Source organism: Delphinus delphis, chromosome 2 (genome assembly GCF_949987515.2).
Source record: "Delphinus delphis chromosome 2, mDelDel1.2, whole genome shotgun sequence".
NCBI classification, from domain to species: Eukaryota; Metazoa; Chordata; class Mammalia; order Artiodactyla; family Delphinidae; genus Delphinus; species Delphinus delphis.
Window position 1 is genome coordinate 41,987,639 of NC_082684.1, and position 23,675 is coordinate 42,011,313.

The following is a 23,675-nucleotide window of genomic DNA, read 5'->3' on the forward strand; positions in this document are numbered from 1 at the left end:
TCCAGTTTATCAGTATTTTGTTGAGGATTTTTGCATCTATAATCATAAGGGATATGTTCTGTAGTTCTCTTTCCTCATGATGCTTTGTCTGGTTTGGCATCAAGGTGATATTGACCTCATAGAGTGAGATGGAAAATTTTCCTATACCTTCTACTTTTTGGAAAAGTTATGAAGGATTGGTGATAAGCCTTCTTTAAACGTTTGGTAGATCAGCAGTGAAACCATCTGAACCTGGGCTTTTCTTAGTGAGAAGTTTTAAAATTACTAATTCAATGCATTTTCATCTCAATCTATTAACATTTTATATTTCTCTTAGAGTCAGTTTTGGTAGCTTGTGTCTTTCTAAAAATTTGTCCACGTTATCTAGGTTATCTAATTTCTTCATCTGCAGTTGTTCATAGTATTTCTGCATAACCTTTTTAATTCTGTAAGGTTGGTCATAATGTCCCCTCTTTCATTCCTGATTTTAGTAATTTGAGACTTCTCTTTTTATTTTTTCCTTTTTCTAGCTAAAGGTTTGCTAATTTTGTTGATTCTTTCAGAGAACTAACTTTTAGTTTCATTGATTTTCTGTGTTGTTTTTCTCTATTTCATTAATTTTCAGTCTAATCTCTATTACTTCCTTCATCTGCTTGCTTTGGGTTTAGTTTGTTCTTCTTTTCTAGTTTCTTAAGGCAGAAGATTGGGTTATTGATATGTTCTTTTTAAATATAAAAAGCCTTTCCAAAAAAATAAATAAAAAGCCTTTCCCTCTAATTATCTTTAGCTATACCTCTAACTTTTGGTTTTATTTTCATTCATTTCAAATTATTTTCTAATTTCCCTTGTGATTTCTTCTTTGACCCATTGCTTATTTAGAAGTGCATTGGTTAAATTCTACGTATTTGTGAATTTTCAAGTTTCCTCATGTTATTGATTTCTAATTTCATTGCATCATCATTGGACAACATATATTGTATGATTTTCATCCTCTTAAAATGTATTGAGTCTGTCTCGTGGCCTAATGTATGTTCTGTCTTAGGGAATGTTCCATGTGCACTTATCAAGAATATGTATTTTGCTGTTGTTGTATGGTATGTTCTACAGATGTCAGTTAGCTCTAGTTAGTTTATAGTGTTGTTCAATTCTTCTTTCCTTGTTGATATTCTATCTAGTTCTATCCATTGTTAAAAGTAGGGTATTGAATAATAGTTGTCCAACAACTATTATTGTTTGTTTATTTCTCTCTTCAGTTCTTTTAGTTTTTGTTTTATTTACTTTGGAGTTCTGTTGTTAGGTGCATATATATTTATAATTTTTGTCTTCTTGATAGATTGCCATCCATATATGTTATAAACTCAACAATACACTGTTATGATTATTGGTTTACAATCTTATGTCTTTTAAATAAATGAATAGAAAAAGAAGAAAAGATAAATTTATATAGTTTGTTTTGTTCACCCATATATTTACTCTTTCTAGAACTCTTTCTTTCTGTGGATTTTAGTTGCTGCCTGGAGTAATTTCCTTTTTACCTGAAAGACTTTCTTTAGTATTTTTTCTAAGGCAAATCTGCTACCAATGAATTCTCTCTTTCTTCATCTAGGACTATATGTCACCTTCATTTTCAAAGGATAATTTTGCTGGATATAAAATCCTTGGATGACAGTATGTGTTTTAGCACTTGAATGTCATTCAGCTTCTTTCTCATCTCCATTGTTTTTGATGAGAAGTCAGTTATTATTAGTATTGATACTCTCCTGTATGTGATGAGTCATTTTTTACTTGCTGTTTCAAGGTTTTCTCCTTCTGTCTTTAACTGTTTGATAAAGGTATGTCTAGGTATAGATCACTTTATATTTAAACTATTTGAAGTTTGTTATCTTAAATCTGTTGATTAATCAAGTTTTAAAATCAAATTTGGGGATTTTTCAAGAATTACACCTTAAATATTTTTCTGTCTCTCTCCCCTCTCTCTCTCCAAACTCCTATTATAGATATGTTGGTACACTTGATGTTGTACCGTAAGTCTCTGTGGCTTTGTTCATTTTCTTTTAGATTTTTCCTCCATTCTTCAGGTTAGATCACTTCTATTCGTCTGTCTTCATGTTCAATGCTCTCTTCTACTATTTTACATCTGCTGTTGAGTTCATCTAGTGAATTTTAATTTTTAGTTATTGTAGTTTTCATCTCTAGAATTTCCAATTGGTTCCTTTTTAGAGTTTCTGTGTCTTCATCAGTTTTTCCTTTTAGTTGAATCATTGTCATTCTATTTTTTGCAAATTCTTTAAAGTATAATTTATTTTATTCTTTAATTATATTCATAGCAGCTGCTTTGAAATTTTTGTCTGCTAAATCAATATTTGTTCTCACTTAGAGTCAATTCTTATTGATTGCTTTTTTCTTGATTATGGATCACAGTTTCCTGTTTCTTACATGGCTAATAATTTTTTATTGAAAACTAGTCATTCTGAGTCTGACTTTTTAATTGAGAGTTTGTGCCATTGTTTGGATTTTTCTTTTGGTTTTGTTTTTAGTAATTTTCATGGACTTAATCTGAGTTTTCTCTCTCCCCCATTGTATGTGGCCACTGATGTTTCTGCTCAGTATTATTTTAATTTTTAAAAAAGCCTGGATTCCTAAGTATCCCCTTTGTGTCTGCAGAGTTCAGCAGACAGCTAATGATTGGTCAGAGTCTGTGCTCTCACATCTCAAGTCATCAGTAAAGCTTTGACCTGCAACCAGTGGATCTGTGTACGGGCTGAGAAATACATTAAAAGTTCAGATGGCTTTCACCTCTTTTACTGAGAACACCTCTGAGTGTGGATTTTTCACCATCCAGTCTAAATCAAGTCAAAAGAAGCTGTTCATTTTCACAGAGTCCCACCTTGGTAACAATAGGGTGGGATGGGGATAGAAGTCCCAGTCGAACACACAACAAATTCCCACTGTTCTTACCCAAATATTAGCAGTTTTTCATGTATAAATGCTTCTCAATCTGTTTCTGTGTTTGGCTGATTTCCAGAGCTGTGAAATGGTTGTCTTTGGCAAGTTTGTCCAATTTCATAGTTGTTTTTGGGAAAGATAATTGGCCAGCGTCTTTACTCCACTATTGCCAGAAGTTATGTTGTATATATCCTTTTTCAAGTTGAATTTTTTTACTCAACATTCTGTTTTCAGAGTTAGGTATGCTAATTCATGAAATCCTAGTTTATTCCTTTTAACCACTATGTAGGCTTCCATTGTATGAATAAAGCACAGTTTATCAGTTTTCCTGCTGAAAGTATTATAGACATGGCTATAGGGAACAACTTTTTTCATATCTTCTTGTGCACAAGTTTGAGGTTTTTTCCAGAGTAGATACCTAGAAGTGGAATTACTGGGTCTCAAGGTATGGATATCAGCTTTACTAGAAATTGCCAAATTGTTCTACAGATCTAGCATTATATGTGTTGCTGTTTCTGTATCTTTACCAAAAACATTTAGTAGTATCAAACATTTAATTTTTTAAAGTTTCAGCATTGTAAATATTTCACAGTGGTCTTTATTTTTATTTCCCTGATTAGTAGAAAACCACACCTTTATTGTGTTTATTGACTCAAAGTATTTACAGTTATAGGAATTGCCTATTGTATTTTTTTCCTATTTTCCTGTTGAATTTCTTTCAGTATTGATTTGAAGTTCTTTCCCTGATGCCTTCTTCTAGTTTGTGGCTTTTCTTTCTACTTTGTTTATATTTTCAATTGTCAAACTTGAGGGTTTTTAATATAATCAAAGTGATCACAATTTCCCTTTTAAATTTGTAATGTTTCTACCTTACTCGGATATTGTAAAGCTATATTCTTTTACTTTTTCTAAAAATTTTATTTTTAAACTAAGTCTTTAAACCATTTGTTATATATTTTTATATATAGTGTAAGTTAGAAATTTAATTTTGTCTTTTTCCAGATAGCTAGCCAATTATTCCAGAACCCTTTATTGAATAACCCTTCCTTTACCACTGAATTATGTCACCATATCAAATGAATTAATACCTGTAAAGTACTGAAAACATTGCCAAACTATTTTATAAGTAGTGGTAACAATAGTAGTAATACTTCTACTACTGTATCAAAATTTTACATATACATGGGTCCATTTCTAGGTTTTCTAGTTGGTTCCATGGGTCTGTTTAACTATTGCTTACCAGTATTATGCTGTTTTTTTAATTATAATACTTATATAAGTATTGATACCTAGAAGATGAGAATCTTCTTTTTCCTTTTTGTCTTCTTTCTCTTCCCCTTCTTTCTTTATCATTTTCTCTTTCAAAATTGTGCTGTTTTTGGCATTTCACATGAATTTTAGGATAGTTTGTCCAGTACTATGAAAAAATTTTTTGGAGTTTTGATAGAAATTGCTTTGAATTTACAAAATGATTATAGGGAGAAGTTCTGTCTCTGCAATAGTGGGTCTTCCTAGCATGGAATATCTTTTTACTTAAGATTTCTTGGGCTTCCCTGGCGGCGCAGTGGTTGAGAGTCTGCCTGCTGATGTAGGGGACACGGGTTCGTGCCCCAGTCTGGGAAGATCCCACATGCCGCGGAGCAGCTGGGCCTGTGAGCCATTGCCGCTGAGCCTGCGCGTCCGGAGCCTGTGCTCCACAACGGGAGAGACCACAACAGTGAGAGGCCCGCATACTGCCAAAAAAAAAAAAAAAAAAAAAAGATTTCTTTATGTCACTTAAAAAAAGTTTTATACTTTTCTCTTTAAGTTTCTACAGAATTATATGTACTTCTAGTAACCTTATATATTTGTTACTCTTATGATAGGTAACCTAAACATAATATTTTCCAAGTGACTTTGCTATTTTATAGGAACACTATTTTTGTATATTGAACTTGTGTCCAGCAATACACCATGACTTAGCTCAGTTCCTGGTTGAAATGATGTGGTCAACCCAGCTTCTTAGCAAAGGGAGGGTGAACCCTTTTTATGGGAAAATAAAATCAGCTGTCAGTCTTTATGGTTCTTGTGTACACAATATCCATTATACTATAAAAAAATTTGCTAGACATGTAAGAGGCAAGAATATGTAACTGATAATCAAACATAAAAGGCAATAGAAGCAGACCCACAGATGATCTGGATATTGGCATTAGATAAAGTTTTTAAGTAACTATTATAAATATATGAAACAAGATGGAGAATTTAAACAGAGAAGTGGAATTTATAAAAACAAAATCAAGTGAATTTACTAGAACTGAAAATTAAAATTCTGAAATTAAAACTTAATTGGCTACATTTAATAAGTCTTTGGACACAGAAAAAGACAGTGAACTCAGAGAACTCAATAGGAGATATTCAAAATGGTGAATGAAGGGAATAAAATATGAAAATAACAGAACAGAGTATTAAAAAGTATGCTGTATAAGAACATAAGAACATATAAAGATACAATAGTTTGAAAGTAAAGGATGGAAAAAGCTATATTATGCAAACATTAATCAAAAGAAAGCTGTTAAAGATAGCTTCCATATTAGCTAAACTAGGCTTTAAATCAAGGAGTATTATTAGAGATAAAGGGGAATATTTCATAGTGATATAAGAATCAATTCCAGTGTAAGACATGATAATCTTAAATTTATAAGTGCCCAATAACATAGCTTCAAAATATATAAAGTAAAAACAGACAAAATTGAAGGGAAATACACAAATCAACTTCAAAGTTGGAAGTAGTATTTCTTTTCATATTTGACAGACACATAGACAAAAAATTAGTGGGGAACTAGATTATTTGAATAATACTATTAACTAACATCTAATTGACACTTCCCCTTGAAACTTCAACATGTATGTTCAAGTCCACTAGACATATATATCAAAGTACATCATGTTCCAGGCTCTCAAGCAAGTCTCAATAAATTTAAATGGATTAAAGTAATACAAAATTTGTTCTCTGACTACATAATAATTAATCTGAAAATAAACAATAAGGATAGTTAGAACAATCCTCAGAATTTTACAGTTCTATATAATCAATAGATCAAAGAAAAAACTCACTTTCCAATGCCTATTGGAAAACATTTTGAACAATAATATTGATACAATGTATCAAATTGATATATCAATATAATGTATCAAAATTGTAGGATGTAGCTACAGTGTTTAGAGAGCATTTTATACTTTTATTTTTTATAATATTTGTTTATTGCTGCATCAGGTCTTACTTGTGGCACGCTCTTCATTGCTGCATGCAGGATCTTTGTTGTGGCATGCAGGATCTTTTTAGTTGCAGTATGCAGAATCTTTAGTTGCAGCATGTGGGATCTAGTTCTTGGACCAGGGATCAAACCCAGAACCCCTGCATTGAGATCACGGAGTCTTAGCCACTGGACCAGCAGGGAAGTTCCCCCAAGAGGGCATTTTATACTTTTAAATGAAATATTAGAAAAGAAAAAATGTTGAATATAATCTAAGCTTCCATTTTAAGGAGCTAGTAAAAGAATAGCAAATGAAAGTAATAAATAAATAAATAGACGGAAATAGAGAGCATATATACAAAAGAGAAAAAACAACAAAGTAAAATTTTATTCTTTAATTCATTATATTGATAAACTTCCAACAAAATGATCAAGAAAGAGGAGAGAAAACAAAACTTAAAATATCATAAATGAGAAAGGAAACATGACTATGACTCCTCCAGATTATTAAAAAATTAAAAGATGATATGAATAATTTATGCCAATAAATTTGGCAATATATTTTAAATGGACAAATTCATTTGAAAAAAAAACTGACCAAAATTATCATAAGCAGAAATTGAAAATCAGAATAATCCTACACTATTAAAGAAATCTGTAATTAAATATCATCTCACAAATAAAACTCCAGGTCCAAATGGGTTCCCTGGTGAATTCTTGCAAACATTCCAAAACGAAATAATATCACCTTATATAAACTCCTTCAGAAAATAATGGTGGGATTAACACTTTTCAACTCATTTTGTGTGGCCAGTATAACCCTGATGCAGAAACTTAAGAAAAATATTATAAGAAAGGAAAGGAAGAGACCATATCTCTCATGAATATAGATATAAAAATTCTACACAAAACATTAACAAATTGAATCCAAATTGAACAGCAGTATATAAAAAGGATGTCACATCAGGGCCATATAAAGTTTATTCTAGGAATGCAAGTTTGGTTTAACATTCAGAATTCAATCCATGTAATTTATATATTAACAAAATTAAGGAGAAAACCTGTGTGATCATCTCACTAGCTTCAGTAAAAGCATTTGATAGAATTTAGTACCTATTCATGATGAAAAATCTCAGAAAACTGGTGCCAGAGGGAATTTACCTTATTCTGATAAAGGATAGCTAAAAAATTCACAGCTTGCACCATATTTAATGGTGAAATTTTGAACACACTTTCCCCTTTAATTCAAGAAAAAGACAAAGGATAGTCCCTGTTACCACCTCTACTGAACAGTATACTAGAAGTCCTAGCCGAAGCAGTAAGTCAAGGTAAAGAAATGCAAGTATAAAAATTGGAAGGGAAGAAATAAAACCACCTTTATTCAGAGAAGATATGCTTATGTACATATAAAATTCAAAAGAATCTACAAATAAAATTAATAAGTTAATCTAGCAAGGTTACTATTACAAAAATTTATTAACCTGGTATAACTTTTTCCATTTCTACTTAGAACATTTCTGTATCAGTATGTTTTAGGACTTTCTTTTGAAAACATCCTTTGACTACATCTTTTTCATCCAATATGAGAGCTTTCATCATTTTTAGTTGGCATTCTTTAGATATATTTAGAAGTATTTTTAATATTTTATTTTGTGCTTTCAATTTACTAGTTATTTTCTTTGCTTCTAATTTTTCCTAATTTTTTCTATTTGATTGAATAAATTACCTTGCTTATACATTTTATTCATTTTGAAGTTACATGTTCTCGTTATTTTCTTTTAGTGATGACCATTAAATGTTTGACACATAAATCTGACACTTTCGTAGTCTAAATATCTCTATCTTCCTCCTGAACAAATACTAGGATCTTAGAATGCTTTTACTCTTGTCACTCCTCCTACCTATGTTCTATTTTGTCTACTGTTTTACTTTTACCTTTCTTTTATAACCCTCCCCTCAAATGAGCCATTACTGATGTTTATGCTCAGCATTCTTTCATGCATGTCACTTCTTCCTTTTAACTGAATTTAGGTTCAGTTTTCTTCTTTCTGGAGTACTATCTTTGATAGATTTTTCTGCAGAGTCTGCCATTAGTAAATTCTCTAATTTCTTTCATATTTGAAAATCCCTGTATTAGTCTTTCTGGATGTAGAATTCTAGATGATGGTTATTCTCCCTCACTACTTTGAGGACATTATTTCATTGTCTTCTGGCTTCTATTAATGAAAAGATTGCTGTTCATCTTACAGTTTCTCTGAGGTAATCTTTTATTTATGTCTGCTTTGAAGATTTCTCCTTATTTTTGATGTCCTGCAGTTTCACTATGATGTGGGTCAGGGTATTGATTTCTTACTTGTCTTGCTCAGGGCTAGAATTTATGTCTTTTATCAATTCTGGAAAAATTCTCAGCCAAATTTGGATAAATTATTCAACTTCCCATGTTACTCCTCTCCTTGAAACCCTGCAATGTCTCCCTCATCTATTGACAGTATTACTACTCAGGCCTGTCACAGTTTGGCCTCTATACATTTCTGTAATTAAGTTTCCGCGGCTGTCAGCCAGGAAAGCCCATCACTCAAACTGGTGATAAACTCAGTTTAATTATCACCTATTCTCAGAAGCCTTTCCTGAAACCTCTGCCACTAAACACTCTCTGTTTTGTGTATCCACTCTTTCCTGTTCATACAATCCACTGATTGCATTTATCTATTTATGTGTAAATCTTCCCCCCAGTAGACTCAAATTCCCAGTGGGCATCCCTTTGTATTTACAGAGACAGGCACTTAGTATGGGCTCTATAAACCTTTGTAGATTGAATGAATGAATCAATCAAGAAGATGAAGGTAAACACTATCTACCTCATAGGGATCTTGTAACAACCAAATACACACCATGTGAAAATAAAAAGTGCTAATCTTTTATTTGAATTGAAGACAACTTATGCATTGTTTTGGTACAGTGGGTTATGTAACAAACTGGTTGTTCCTTTAAATTTCCTAATTCCATATGGCATAGAGCAGAGTTCTTAGTGTTCTTTGATCATAATGAAGTTTTTTTTTTTTTTGGTTCTGTGCCTTTTCTGCCAATGGCTATACTTCTCAGAGCCTAAAAAAATCCAAGGAGTTCTATAAGATGCTTGATATAGTTTACTGGCTATTATAATACATTCTGTCCTGAAAACTCAGTGCATCTGTGAATGCTCTTCCTCCATAGATCTTAATGGCTTTCTCCTTTATTCCATTAGGTGTCTGCTCTAATTTTACCTTACGAATTAGCCCTTCACTGACTCTCATTATAAAACAACAAATTTCCACCCCAACCCCTTCTCTGTCCTCTTTTACCTGCTTTATTTTCCCCAATACACTTCTCCACAAGTGAAATATATATTTACCTCTTTTATTATTATCTACTCCTCCCATACACACTAGCATGTAAACTTCTTAAAAGTAGGAACTTTGCTTTATGCTTAGAGCAGTGTTTAGAATACAGTAGGTGCTCCGTAAGTATTTCTTAAATAAATGTGTCAATATAGGTGCCATTGAGTCTCATCAGTAAAAATCCTGATGCTTAGTAGGCAAAAACAATACAGCCACTCTGGGCATAGCAGCCTTCAACATTCATCTTGATCTGGGATGAGATTATAAAACTTGGCTATTTTGCTTTTCCTTAGTACAGACTAATGCACAATTTCATCCTGAAAACTAAAGAAATCACTTCCTTTCCTGGCAGTACCTAAACCAAGTTCTAAGCTGGCTGCATACAAAGCCCGTCTGTTCTCTCCTGGTTTAAAGACAGCGGCAGTTCCTGCCTGCTTTTAGTAAGCTTTATTTTGCTTTCTGTTTTCTTTCACTGCTTAAGGACAATTTACATATCTTTTCTACCCATTCTATCATTTTGATCTTGCCAAGAGCTTTCAATTAATATTTTGTGGGCACTTGTGCAAGGAAAGCACCCATTTACAATGTCTTTGGGAAATAAATTCTTATTATTTCATAGAAACAAACATCTAAAGCTATAACTCATTTGTATATTATGAGGGAGAGGTCCAGAGATACTTATTTGCTGGAAGCCATATAACTAAAGTTTGTAACACAAGTGTGTCTAACACCCACATCCCCAGTCGTTCTTCATACTCTTTTGCCTGATTTTCCTTTAATAAGGTCATTTTTGTTTCTCTTAATCACCTGTGCATTAATCAAAAGCCCCCGATTCTTATTTTACTAGTGTGTGTCTTTCTGGCATCAGACATCTTACCTCCTCAGTCTTCAACTATCCAACTGCTATATTGATTTTTCGGGTGCCATCAAGCTTCTCTTTCCAGATTTAGCGTGACTGAAAAGCATGTGGTCTTTCAGCTAAGCTGACATTCCAAGGTCAATTTTGTGGCCAGTGAAAACTAATGGCCCAAAAATTCTGACAGAGCTACGCTCCACCTGAGGGAGAGTTTGCCTCTGTGCCTACTCTTCCTTGCTAGGGACGTGCTGCTCCCAGCTTGCTGCCCAGTACTGACTGTCAGAGCCACACACTGGCTCCAGTAACACTGAATACTCAACCACTGAAAATACCTGGGTTTTCGTCTTGTTTGTGGTTTCCTTTGCTGTGCAAAAGCTTCTAAGTTTCACTAGGTCCCATTTGTTTATTTTTGGGTTTTTTGTTTGTTTTTTAGGCATTTGAAATATTTATTTTCCATCTTTCTGTAATTGGAGACTTTCAGTTGTTTTTTTTTTTTAATACAGCAGGTTCGTATTAGTCATCCATTTTATACACATCACTGTATACATGTCAATCCCTATCTCCCAATTCATCACACCACCCCCCGCCCCGCCACTTTCCCTCCTTGGTGTCCATACGTTTGTTCTCTACATCTGTGTCTCAATTTCTGCCCTGCAAACCGGTTCATCTGTACCATTTTTCTAGGTTCCACATATATGCGTTAATATATGATATTTGTTTTTCTCTTTCTGACTGACTTCACTCTGTATGACAGTCTCTAGATCCATCCACGTCTCTACAAATGACCCAATTTCGTTCCTTTTTATGGCTGTGTAATACTCCATTGTATATATGTACCACATCTTCTTTACCCATTCATCTGTCGATGGGCATTTAGGCTGCTTCCATGACCAGGCTATTGTAAATAGTGCTGCAGTGAACATTGGGGTGCATGTGTCTTTTTGAGTTATGGTTTTCTGTCGGTATATGCCCAGTAGTGGGATTGCTGGGTCATATGGTAATTCTATTTTTAGTTTTTTAAGGAACCTCTATACTGTTCTCAATAGTGGCTGTATCAATTTACATTCCCACCAACAGTGCAGGAGGGTTCCCTTTTCTACACACCCTCTCCAGCATGTTTTGTTTGTAGATTTTCTGATGATGCCCATTCTAACTGGTGTGAGGTGATACCTTATTGTAGTTTTGATTTGCATTTCTCTAATAATTAGTGATGTTGAGCAGCTTTTCATGTGCCTCTTGGCCATCTGTATGTCTTCTTTGGAGAAATGTCTATTTAGGTCTTCTGCCCATTTTTGGATTTGGTTGTTTGTTTTTTAATATTGAGCTGCATGAGCTGTTTATATATTTTGGAGAGTAATCCTTTGTCCTTTGATTCATTTGCAAATATTTTCTCCCATTCTGAGAGTTGTCTTTTCATCTTGTTTGTAGTTTCCCTTGCTTTGCAAAAGCTTTTAAGTTTCATTAGGTCCCATTTCTTTATTTTTGGTTTTATTTCCATTACTCTAGGAGGTGGATCAAAAAAGATCTTGCTGTGATTTATGTCAAAGGGTGTTCTTCCTATGTTTTCCTCTAAGAGTTTTATAGTTGACATTTAAGTCTCTAATCCATTTTGAGTTTATTTTTGTGTAAGGTGTTAGGGAGTGTTCTAATTTCATTCTTTCACATGTAGCTGTCCAGTTTTCCCAGTACCACTTATTGAAGAGGCTGTCTTTTCTCCATTCTATATTCTTGCCTCCTTTATCAAAAATAAGGTGACCATATGTGCATGTGTTTATCTCTGGGCTTTCTATCCTGTTCCATTGATCTATATCTCTGTTTTTGTGCCAGTACCATACTGTCTAGATTACTGTAGCTTTGTAGTATAGTCTGAAGTCTGGGAGCCTGATTCCTCCAGCTCTGTTTTTCATTCTCAAGATTGCTTTGGTCATTTGCAAATGAAGCAACTGACAAAGGATTAACCTCCAAAATTTACAAGCAGCTCATGCAACTCAGTATATAAAAAACAAACAGCCCAATCCAAAAATGGGCAGAAGACCTAAATAGACATTTCTCCAAAGAAGATATACCAAGATTGCCAACAAACACATGAAAGAATGCTCAACATCACTAATCATTAGAGAAATGCAAATCATAACTACAATGAGGTATCACCTCACACCAGTCGGAATGGCCATCATCAAAAAGTCTACAAACTATAAATGCTGGAGAGGGTGTGGAGAAAAAGGAACCCTCTTGCACTGTTGGTGGGAATGTAAATTGATACAGCCACTATGGAGAACAGTATGGAGTTTCCTTAAAAAACTAAAAAGAACTACCATACGACCCAGCAATCCCACTACTGGGCATATACCCTAAGAAAACCATAATTCAAAAAGAGTCATGTACCACAATGTTCATTGCAGCTCTATTTACAATAGCCAGGACATGGAAGCAACTTAAGTGTCCATCGACAGATGAATAGATAAAGAATATGTGGCACATATATACAATGGTATATTACTCAGCCATAAAAATAAATGAAATTGAGTTATTTGTAGTGAGGTGGATGGACCTAGAGCCTGTCATACAGAGTGAAGTAAGTCAGAAAGAGAAAAAAAATACCATATGCTAACATATATATGGAACCTAAAATAAAAAAGTGGTTCTGAAGAACCTAGGGGCAGGACAAGAATAAAGACACAGACGTAGAGAATGGACTTGAGGACATGGGGAGGGGGAAGGGTAAGCTGGAACGAAGTGAGAGAGTGGCATGGACATATATACACTACCAAATTTAAAATAGATAGCTAGTGGGAAGCAGCCTCATAGCACAGGTAGATCAGCTCTGTGCTTTGTGACCACCTAGAGGGGTGGGGTAGGGAGGGTGGGAGGGAGATGCAAGAGGGAGGATATATGGGGATATATGTATAGCTGATTCACTTTATTATAAGGCAGAAACTGACACAACATTGTAAAGCAGATATACTCCAATAAAGATGTTAAAAAAAAAAAAAGAAAATACCTGGGACACCTTCTGTACTGAGGCTGATGTCTGTGGCTATCATTGGACTGTCAGTGCCTCCTAGTGGCCAAGGTTCCAAAGGATTCCAACTGAAAAGTGGCCAGGACAGGAACAGCCCACCTGGCAGCTCTTTCTCTCTCCTTCTGAGTCTTGTCCCCCACCTATTTGCAGTTTGTCCCAGCCCCACATCATGCAGTGAGAATTCATCATCACATACCAGTCATTTCATCATTTTGCTGATTGAATTCCCAAGCATGACCATGATGATGAAAAAATTGGGAGGCAGGGGGAGGGAGAGGGAGGAGGGGGGAGGGACTATAAATATAACAAAAGCCACTAGCACCTCTAGAGCAGGTCAGTTTGAAAAGTGCTGTGTAATAATGTGGTCACTGTTCTTCCTTCCCATCAGCCCCATGGGAGCTCCGACAAGCCCACTCTTTTAGGAGACTTCAAATGCTCAAAAGTGCCAAATCATCCTTCTGAAATCATTCTTTATTAAGCTTCCTTAAGAATAATTTCACATGTTTTACAAAGATATGCAGAGGCTTAGCTGGTTTCTCTGGAGGCTTTCATTCTAGAAAGAACACGCATGATCATAAAGATCATATTTTAAAGTGTATATCGTTCATAAAATGAAAGATAAATCATGTCCACAAGCATAACCTTGAGATTACTGTCATTAGGCTCTTGCTGGCACAGGATGTACAGACGTAGATTTGGGTATGGGAAGGAATGGCTCTGTAAACTGCAGAGGAATTGTGGAGGCTCCACTTCTCCATGAGGGAGAGAGAAATTCTGTGTAACAGATAAGGCCATGCTACAACAAATGAAGTGGGAACTCTTCCTTCTATGTACCCCTTTGGTCCCCAAGGCATCCTTTGTCCTCATGCTATGTCTTGTCTCCTCAAGGGTCCCCTCCACCAGGACTTTCTTTCCCTAGAAAATGCCTATATTCCAGTCCTTTCTCTGTGCTATTTCTACCTTTTCCTCACCAAAACATACCTATCCCCTGTCCATTCTCTCAACTGCCTTGGAATATAATCCGATAAAGTATTTCATGCTAAGATTTGAATAGTAGCTTACTACCTATTTTTCTGCTCCTCCCATTAACATTTGCATTGTAACTGGGAACACCTGAAGCCCTTGACGCACAAGGCTTGGAAACCAACTTTATCTCGCAAATTATACACACCACCCATGCCCATCACCCCTCAGCACTCAATCTCAAATATGATGTTGAGGAAGAATGCCCTTTGCTTCCCTGAGTTCTGTTTGGATGTCCCCACAACTGACCACTCTTGGAGGGTCACTGCAGTGGCTAATAACTCCGTGTGTCAGAGTCCAAAGACTTTGATCTGGAGCCTGCTGGCGCGCCACATTCTGATATTATTTATTCATTCAACCCACAAACAGAGCTGGAGAAGAGGGGTTAACAGGAGAGGACACGAACCCTCAGGGTTTCTTTGCAGTGATTGCGGCTTGCCAAGGAAGGTTTTGGATAGCCGTGGCCTATTCCAGAAGAGGGAAAGAATCTGTCAGTTGTTTGGAAGATGTCAAGCAATTAAAGTGTGACCACAATGTAAAGAATTGGGGGCGGGTGGAGGGGGAAAGTGAGTAAGCGCTGCGGCAATTAGGGCACATGATGCTGAAAGCCTGAGATTTGTACTGCCATCAACTATGTCTTATCCAACAAGTTTCATGGGTTTCTAAGACATTTCTAGAAAAAGCACCATGCCGTGCCGGGCAGGAAGTCCCAGAAACTGCCCAAGTGTTGTACTCTCATCCCTACCCTTGGCCCTTTCTCCTCTTTCTCCTCTTTCTCCCAAACTTCCCACCCCCCGGTCAGCTTTTGTGCCTTCCGGGTAAGAACCGGCTTCACCATCTCTCGGGCAGCGAGCCTACGCTCTCGCCTCTAGCGGCGCCCGCATCCCCGAGCGCGCAGGCCGACCCGGCACCGCGCCGCGCTGATTCGCTGCCTCGGAGACTGCGGTGCCCGCGACGCGCCCGCCCCTCGCGGCGCACGCCGGCTGGTTCAGCCTCAGTCTGTCTGCAGCCGCGGCCACCGCGAGCAGCGCTGCAGCCGGGGCACCGACGCCTCAGTGCTCGCTCAGCGCCCCCGAGGACGGCAACGGCGAGCCCCTAAAGCGCGCACGATGCAGGCCACCGCCGATTCCACGAAGATGGACTGTGTTTGGAGCAACTGGAAAAGTCAGGGTATTCTCTTTATTTCAGTTGTGCATGCCTGCGGCGCACGGGAGCGCCGGGACCCAGACTCGGCCATTGTGCATCATTTCACCTGTGGGACCTATGCATGCTTTATACCCAAGAGCTTTCTGATGGGGGGAGTAAACTTGTTCTGTCAAAAATCAAAGTGGATGGTGTTTGATTTTTGTGGGGTTTTCCCCTTGTCCTGTCTTTTTTAAAAAATCCCCCACCCCCACCCCTTTGTTTTCTTGTTGTCACGCTAGTATTTTAAAAAATGCATCTTTTGCCTCCTCCTGGAGCTCTTTTGGGATCCTTTAATCGTTCAGTACTTGTTTAATCTCTTCTTATTCCTGGAGTTAAAATGCTTTCTTATTGTTCCATGCATCCCAGTGCATTTAATTTATGCCTAAAGGTTGAAATCTCCTGGTAGAACCATTAGCTGAGAAGGCTGTAGTGCATCCTTTTAAGAGGGACACACCCATTTTAGGCTTATTATTTGTGGTCACACAAAGGAAACTGGAAATGCAGAATAGCTCTCGAAATCCTGAAAATATGATGGCGTAGACACATATTAGGATGATTCACTTTGAAATATTTCAGGGTTTTTTTGTCTTTCATTGGGGTAACCTGTAACTACTGTTTATTAATAATGGGTATATGTGGAACAAATGGAGGGAAATTAAAAAACAGTGCCAGTTGCCCTCTGGTATAACAGATTTATTTTGAAACAGTCCATATTAGCACTGGGTGTGGCCACCCTCCAGCCTTGCTTGGATTGCTTTTCAGCCATTTTTATTCAGCCTCATACTTCACACATCTCCATCTCTCCTTTGTTACATTAAAATTCTCTCCTTCATGCTCAGTGTGAGATTACTAGGAGAAAGAGAGACTTTGAAAGAATTACTTGTTGTAAACTTGGATGTTTGTAATATGAAGTGTCTTTTAATATTTAACAAATATGGTTCTGAAGAAGGTGCGTTTGACTTAACCTGCAGGGTTGCAGCATCCCTCAGGGGGCCAAGAATACACTGGAGCAGGAGCTGATTTTTTTTTTTAAACCGGGCATCTTCCTCTTGTAATGTTATATCATAGAAAGAATGGGATGTCTTTTAATCTTTAATGCCCCAAGGAGTTTTTCTTTGGTAAATCTTTTAAGCAGAGAAAAAGTAAACATGAACCTCAGAATTAACATATTTTCTCTGTCTCTTATTTGTTGGTTGGGTGGCTAAGACATAAAATACAATAGTCTAGTTCAAATTATGTGGGCCTATTGGAAATACAACTGTCAAAAGTAAGTAAATGAACCTAATAAATTTAAATGCCAGGAAATAAGAAATGTATGGCCATTCAGGGGGCATAATTTTAGAGAATGATGTCAACTACATGAACTAGCATATGTTTTATACAGGAGGCATCTGTAAAAATTCTTGGTAACATTTCATTCTTGTTATGTGTTTAGACTCAGCCAGTTTATTCCGTATACACACTCAGCATACATCTATGGCTTGAAAGAATACCAAGTTTAGTTGGACATAACAAACTTGGTTTTTAGACTATGCTTATGGATTTCCTCTATTCTTACCAAAAGTAAGTACCAAAAGTGGCAGATTTTCTGCCTTATTTGTATAAGATGTAAGACACTATTTCATCACAGTCCTATGTGTTTTGCCTCAGTTGACATTCTCACTGGGGGGGAGGTTAAAAAATGTGGACATTTATAATCAGAAAATAACACAAAATGCCATAATTTGTCCATTGAAGACAATCGTTTTCATTTCCACTATACAGCTGCTTACGAAGATTGATTCAGGATCATTGAGGGTCTTTCCTACTCTGTGACCTTTGATAGTGTTCAGTACCATTGATTTCCTTTTGTCAAATAGAACAAAGCCATTATCCTGAAAATTAACTAATAACTGGGTGGGTGGGTTTATAGGCATAAAAGAGAAATAATAAGTAAATTATTCCTGTTTCTCCCTACTAGGAGAACTTTCACCTAAACTAAAATCTACAGTAAGATTCTTGTTTAGCATTTTCAGTGTATCTTCATTTTAGTTCCCTCATTATCAAAAACAGTTGTTCTTAACACTGGCTGTATATTAGTATCACCTGGGAAGTGTTAAAAACCCATGAAGGATGCCTGGGCCCCACCCTTAGAGGTTCTGATTCAGTTGAGCCAAGCATCAGTATTTTTCAAAAGCTCCTCAAGTGAATTTAATACATAATCAGGGTTGAAGCCACTCATGTGTAATAATTCTTAGCCCAATCCATAGACCAGCAGAGCAAGGTCTAGTATACAAAGGATGAAATGGGTGTGATCAAGGAGCAGCTGTGAATGCAGTTAAAAGAAGTAAGTATTAACATTGTTGATAATGTCCTCTGAAGGTATTAAGAAGTGAAAGTTTTGCTTGGAAAAGGGAATAAAAGTGAGTTTCTGTTTTCTCCATGTTAAACAGTTCCATGGAGAAATTTGCAGCCCATTGGATATGTCATGAAGACTGTACTGAAACTAATACAATGCATCCTAAAAACTGTAGTATACATGCAAAAGGAACCTTATATTTATTTTACTAATATATATGATTTTAGCTGTAGAAAAGAATGTTTAAAGAGAGACTAAAGTCCACATTATACTACATTACACACATTCTGTTCCCAGTTTAAAAAAATGATACTCATACCCAATTGGTTAATAAACCAAAGCCCAATCTACTCAGTGAAGATGAAATAAGACAATAAGCTAATAAAACGTGGCAATCTTCAGATTACTATTATTATTATTAAATATTGACATTTATTGGGCACTTTTACTGAGTGATTTACTCGCATCATTGCATTTAATCTTCATGAATCCTATGATGTGTGAGTTGTTTTATTATCCCATTTTACAGGTGATGAACTGAGGCTTCTGCCAAGGCACACAGCTGGTGATGCCAGAGGCTGGATTCAAGCCTAGGGCTGTCTGACCCCAGAGCCCCTTGATTCTTGCTGTTTTACCATCTGCCTCCGAAGTAGATGGCTTCTTCCTCAATGGTTTTTCTAAAAATGTGAATTATCTAGGTAATGGGGGGTGTTAATAACCCGTCACATTTACATACTTTTCATTTTGCCAAACATCTTCTCATTTGAGCTTTTCAGTTTACTCTTGAACAACATGAGGCTCAAAGAGGTTAAGTGACTCGCCCAGAATTTTTCGATAAGTGGCAAGTTGAGTAATGAAAAGGTGACTCTGGCCGCGAATCCAGAACTCTTCCTATCTCAACGCTCACTACTTCTTTCACTAATGCTGAGTTACAGAAAGTGAACTCTCCTTTCACCTTCAAAGATATTTTCACACAGGTTACCTCTTTAAAGACAAAGCAAAATTGAGCAGTTGAGGCAGTGATCTTGACCAATTTATGCCATTGTTGTCATCATCCCTATCATCAACTCATCATTAAAAATTCTCCATCAGGGCTTCCCTGGTGGCGCAGTGGTTGAGAGTCCGCCTGCCAATGCAGGGGACACGGGTTTGTGCCCCGGTCCGGGAAGATCCCACACGCCACGGAGCGAATGGGCCCGTGGGCCGTGGCCGCTGAGCCTGCGTGTCCGGAGCCTGTGCTCCACAACGGGAGAGGCCACAACAGTGAGAGGCCCGCGTACCGCAAAAAAAAAAAAATTCTCCATCAGTATTATCCATGTGTTGGTCATTGTCCTAAACTCTTGTTACATATCTTAATCTCATATCTTCCTGAGATTATTGTGTTACTCTCATTTTATAGAGGACAAAACTGAGGATTTTAAGGCTGAGATGGCCAGTAATTTGCCCTAAGACTTAGGTGGGTCCCAAACGCAGAGCAGTCTGATCCCCAAACCTACACTTTTAACCACTTTACTATACTACCTGAATCCAAATGGTACTAAGGCAGGGGAACAAAGTTTGACTAGAACCACTTATCCATATCATTTCACTTGTGCTCCAAAGATTGCTGTTTTCCAGATATCGCTGTACATGACAAGTTCATGGGCAGGACACTTGGCAATGTGGGGGGCTGAGGCTAGTGGTCAGCTCCCACTTTACTGCACGTGGCAGCATTTTGTACTTACAGGTTCCCATGCCTGTAAAATAGTGAAGGGTGAAACACTTTCCAGGAATATAATCTTACATGTTTCTGATTTTGTTAGAAAATAAAATATTTTGAAAATTTTATGCTGGCCTACAGTTCTCTGTGGAAACACTCTTGAGGGTAGTCTGTTCTCAAAGGTGCTAGTTCAAAATGGCCAAGCCTCCCCAAATACACAGAAGAAATGTCTGTTGTAGCCACAGGAATTGAAAGAAATGCTTGTATTTTGAAAATGGCATTTAATAAAGACAGTTTATCACACAGACATAAAGGCAGACCAATCCCACCTTTTATCAAAAACAGCATTTTACTTGGATTCAGTATTATTAGAATACTTGTGCAAACATTACAGCATAAATAATTGCATTTACAAACTCCCTCTCTGCAGATTGTAATGAGGTCTGATGGGAAAACTGGCTTAGCTGAGGATCTAGGGATTTTTTTTTTAACGAAACAAAATTCTCATTGTACAGATAATATACCAAACGTACGTAGGTATTACTCCATTGAAAAATAAAATTCTCCTTTTTCACAATGTATTTTCATTTTCAAGAGAATCTTTATAATGGAATATTTCAAAATTTGGGAGTAGAATAATGGCCTTACTTGTTTTCTAAAAATAATACATGCACATTATGAAAATTTCCATTTCTACAAAGAGTTTCAAATGAAAGCCACAAATCACCCAAAGTCCTACCACCTAGAGTTAATTAATGTTAGTATTTGCTGAATATCTTCCAATATCTGTATACCATATAAAATGAATCTGTAGAACTAGGTAGGGAACAAAAACAGCTTTTATTAAACAAGATTGTACATATCTCAAAAAGTATTTAAAATAATTTAATGGGAGAAACTGACATGAAAGAATTGCTGAACTTCAAATATATATGTTTCTTTACATTACGAGCTATTCCTTACTAAAATTAAGAAAAAGACTATGATAAATATCAATAGGTTAGAATCATTTTTTATTACATGTTGTGGTTTTAGACTGTACAGATGGACTCTCTGCAGTGTCTTTTTTTTTTTTTTTTTTTGCGGTACGTGGGCCTCTCACTGCTGTGGCCTCTCCCGCTGCGGAGCACAGGCTCCAAACGCGCAGGCCCAGCCGCTCCGTGGCACGTGGAATCCTCCTGGACCGGGGCACGAACCCACGTCCCTCGCATCGGCAGGCGGACTCTCAACCACTGCGCCACCAGGGAAGCCCTTTTTTTTTTTTTTAAAGGAAGAGCCACCATGGATGAGAAAGATTGACAGAAATGCCATGCTAAATCCACATCTTCAAATCTATGGTTTTTCTCATAGTTCCATGAACTAATATTTCTTTCATTAAAACCAATAATATTCCTGATATGCCATCACAAAAGCGTTAATTATGAGTACCATACATCAATAGGGGTTGGATGAAATCTTCTGTCTTCTGCAGGCCCTTCCTTCTTCATCATTTTTAAAATGATGCCTTACCTCCCTCCCACTTTCTTCTTATAGTATTTGAAATTATATTCTTTACTCAATTGTTTTTCCTCTTTAGAATAATTAATAAATTCAGGAACAGAATCTGTGAATTGATCTATTTTAAGTTCACTTAAAATAGAATTCTAAAATCTAATGAAAGCTAATTAAATTTACATCACCACCAAATTTCCCATCCTTCTCAACCTGATGTCCTAAGTGGCGTGCATATTTGACCATGTATTAATATTTACATATTGTCACCTTTTCAGTTCTTATGAAAGTACACACAGCCATTAAAAGAAACATGACTACCTTACAATTAAGCTCACAATTTGAAAGCTAAGAATGTGACATTAATAATTCTTTAAAAGCCATCTTCTGCCTATGTGATAGATAATACTAACTACATTAAAACCTTGATCGTTATCATTGTATTCTAAATTTATAGCATATATTTCAAATAAGAAAATAAAATTGTTAGGAGTTTTAGAACTTAGAAGTATAGAGTACTATTTCCCCCAAGTATGTTTGAGCTATAAACTTAAATCTGAGCAATTATCTTACCGTTTCACAAGATAAAATCCTTAAATTCTTCCTTATTTCTTGTGTTGCCAAAGGGGGGAAATAATTCAAGCATTACTTACAAGTTCTTTGCCCAAACTGGTGAACAGTGTTGTTCAATGTTGAACAAATGAAAAGTAGAGAATGGACTTGAGAACACGGGGAGGGGGAAGGGTAAGCTGGGATGAAGTGAGAGAGTAGCACTGATATATATAAGCTACCAAATATAAAATAGACAGCTAGTGGTAAGCGGCTGCATAGCACACGGAGATCAGCTCGGTGCTTTGTGACCACCTAGAGGGGTGGGATAGGGAGGGTGGGATAAGGAGGGTGGGAGGGACAGCAAGAAGGAGGGGATATGGGGATATATGTACACATACAGCTGATACATTCCCTTTGTTATACAGCAGAAACTAACACAACATTGTGAAGCAATTATACTCCAATAAAGAAGTTTAAAAAAAAACACAGACAAAAATAAAAAAATCAAAAGAAAAAAAGAAAAAGTACAAATGTAATAGGTTTTTATGTTTAGAATTTATTGCAGTTACACCCATTTCACAATGGGCATACTTCACATGTAGTCATATTTTATCTCCTGCCTTCAGAATCATTTCACCAAACTGCAGATCAAATCTAGTGATAATAAGGGTCAGGAAGGACATAATATTTTATTGAACAGAACGAAGTTACCGTGAGAGATCATTCCTTTTCCTCGTCTTATATATCTTTTTAGTTCAAGAAATATTTTAGCCGTTATGGTCTTTGTCAAAATTTTAAAATATATTCTTTAAAAACGAGAGAACCAACAGCAGTCTACCTTCTATTCCAATACAATGATGGATTTTTAAGAAGGTATGGCCCAGACTTAAGATTTTGTGGCTAATTATGACATACAAACCAACCAATGAACAGTTTTGTATTTTGATCCAGTCAGAAAGCTTATTGAAGAAAGAAAAAGCACACAAAGACATTCATTATTCAATACCTTGAAAATCTTTCTATGTGCCTCCCTCAACTACCATGTGCCCAAAGCCTGTCTTTCTCTCCATATGGCCGTGTCTTCCTTTAATCCTAAACGAGCCTATTTGCTGGAGGTTTAGCAGGAGAGGCTGACCACCCAGTCTTAAATACTGGGCCCTACTGGTTCATTTCCTGGCCAGGCCTACTCTACCAAGGTGACAATGGCTTAAGCGTCATTGTGTTAATTTCACAGCATGGAATATGGTCCTAGTAGTTAGAACTAGCAAACAGGAATCACATTCAGCTGTTAAACCCAGGAAAATGGTAAATCCTTCATGAGTATAAACGTAGTTTATGCCATCAGTCTAATCTGAAGGGTAGTCATTAGAAGAACATGTTTGCTTTTGTCTCCCACGGAATAAAAGTCCCAGAGATTGTTGCTAGCCGTGGCTTTGGCAATAAAATCCTTCATTTCTCATTGTTCTGCCAAAGCTGATTAGAGTAGAAGATCGTCTGTGTGGGTTAAATGCTGTGCTCTTTTACTCTCTACACAGAGCACCAGGCTTAACATATATTCCCTTTCAGAACATCCACAGAATTACTTAACCGTCTAGAAAATAATGTTGGCATTTTTCTCTTGACAGTCAGATGGGCTGCATTTAAAAGATGTGAAGGAAGGACCTAGAAAATGGAATCACTGCAAGAGTCTTATCTACAAAAGTGCCTTCTAGCAATTTCCTCTCTGGGCTCAGGGCTCCTGGATTACCTTTTAAATTTTTACCTTATGTAGGAGACTGTTTCATGGCAAATGAAACTTATGGATTAGTTGACCAGAACATGTCATCTTTGAAGGTCTCTCTGTATGTTTAAAGTATTTTATTACATCTATTTCCATTATGTTTCTCTAGTTTGATGGCAAAATGAGGGAATAAAGTAGAAAAAGTTACTACTATTATTGTTAACTTTTTGTACTGATATTTTATTTGCCTA

The 23,675-nt window shown here is 36.5% G+C and overlaps 1 protein-coding gene across 2 annotated transcripts in view; it reads left to right on the forward strand.

Moving 5' to 3' along the window:
• RTN1 (reticulon 1) overlaps positions 1-23,675 on the forward strand; it is a 239,495-nt gene that overhangs the window by 191,153 nt on the left and 24,667 nt on the right. The window contains exon 1 of one of the 2 annotated variants that reach the window (XM_060004463.1): positions 15,426-15,609. The exons of the other annotated variant lie outside the window; for it this stretch is intronic. Within the exon in view, the coding sequence (XP_059860446.1) occupies positions 15,549-15,609 (61 nt within the window). The 5' untranslated portion in view covers positions 15,426-15,548. Of the gene's footprint in view, positions 1-15,425; positions 15,610-23,675 lie in introns of those variants that run through there. 2 annotated transcript variants of the gene reach the window in all.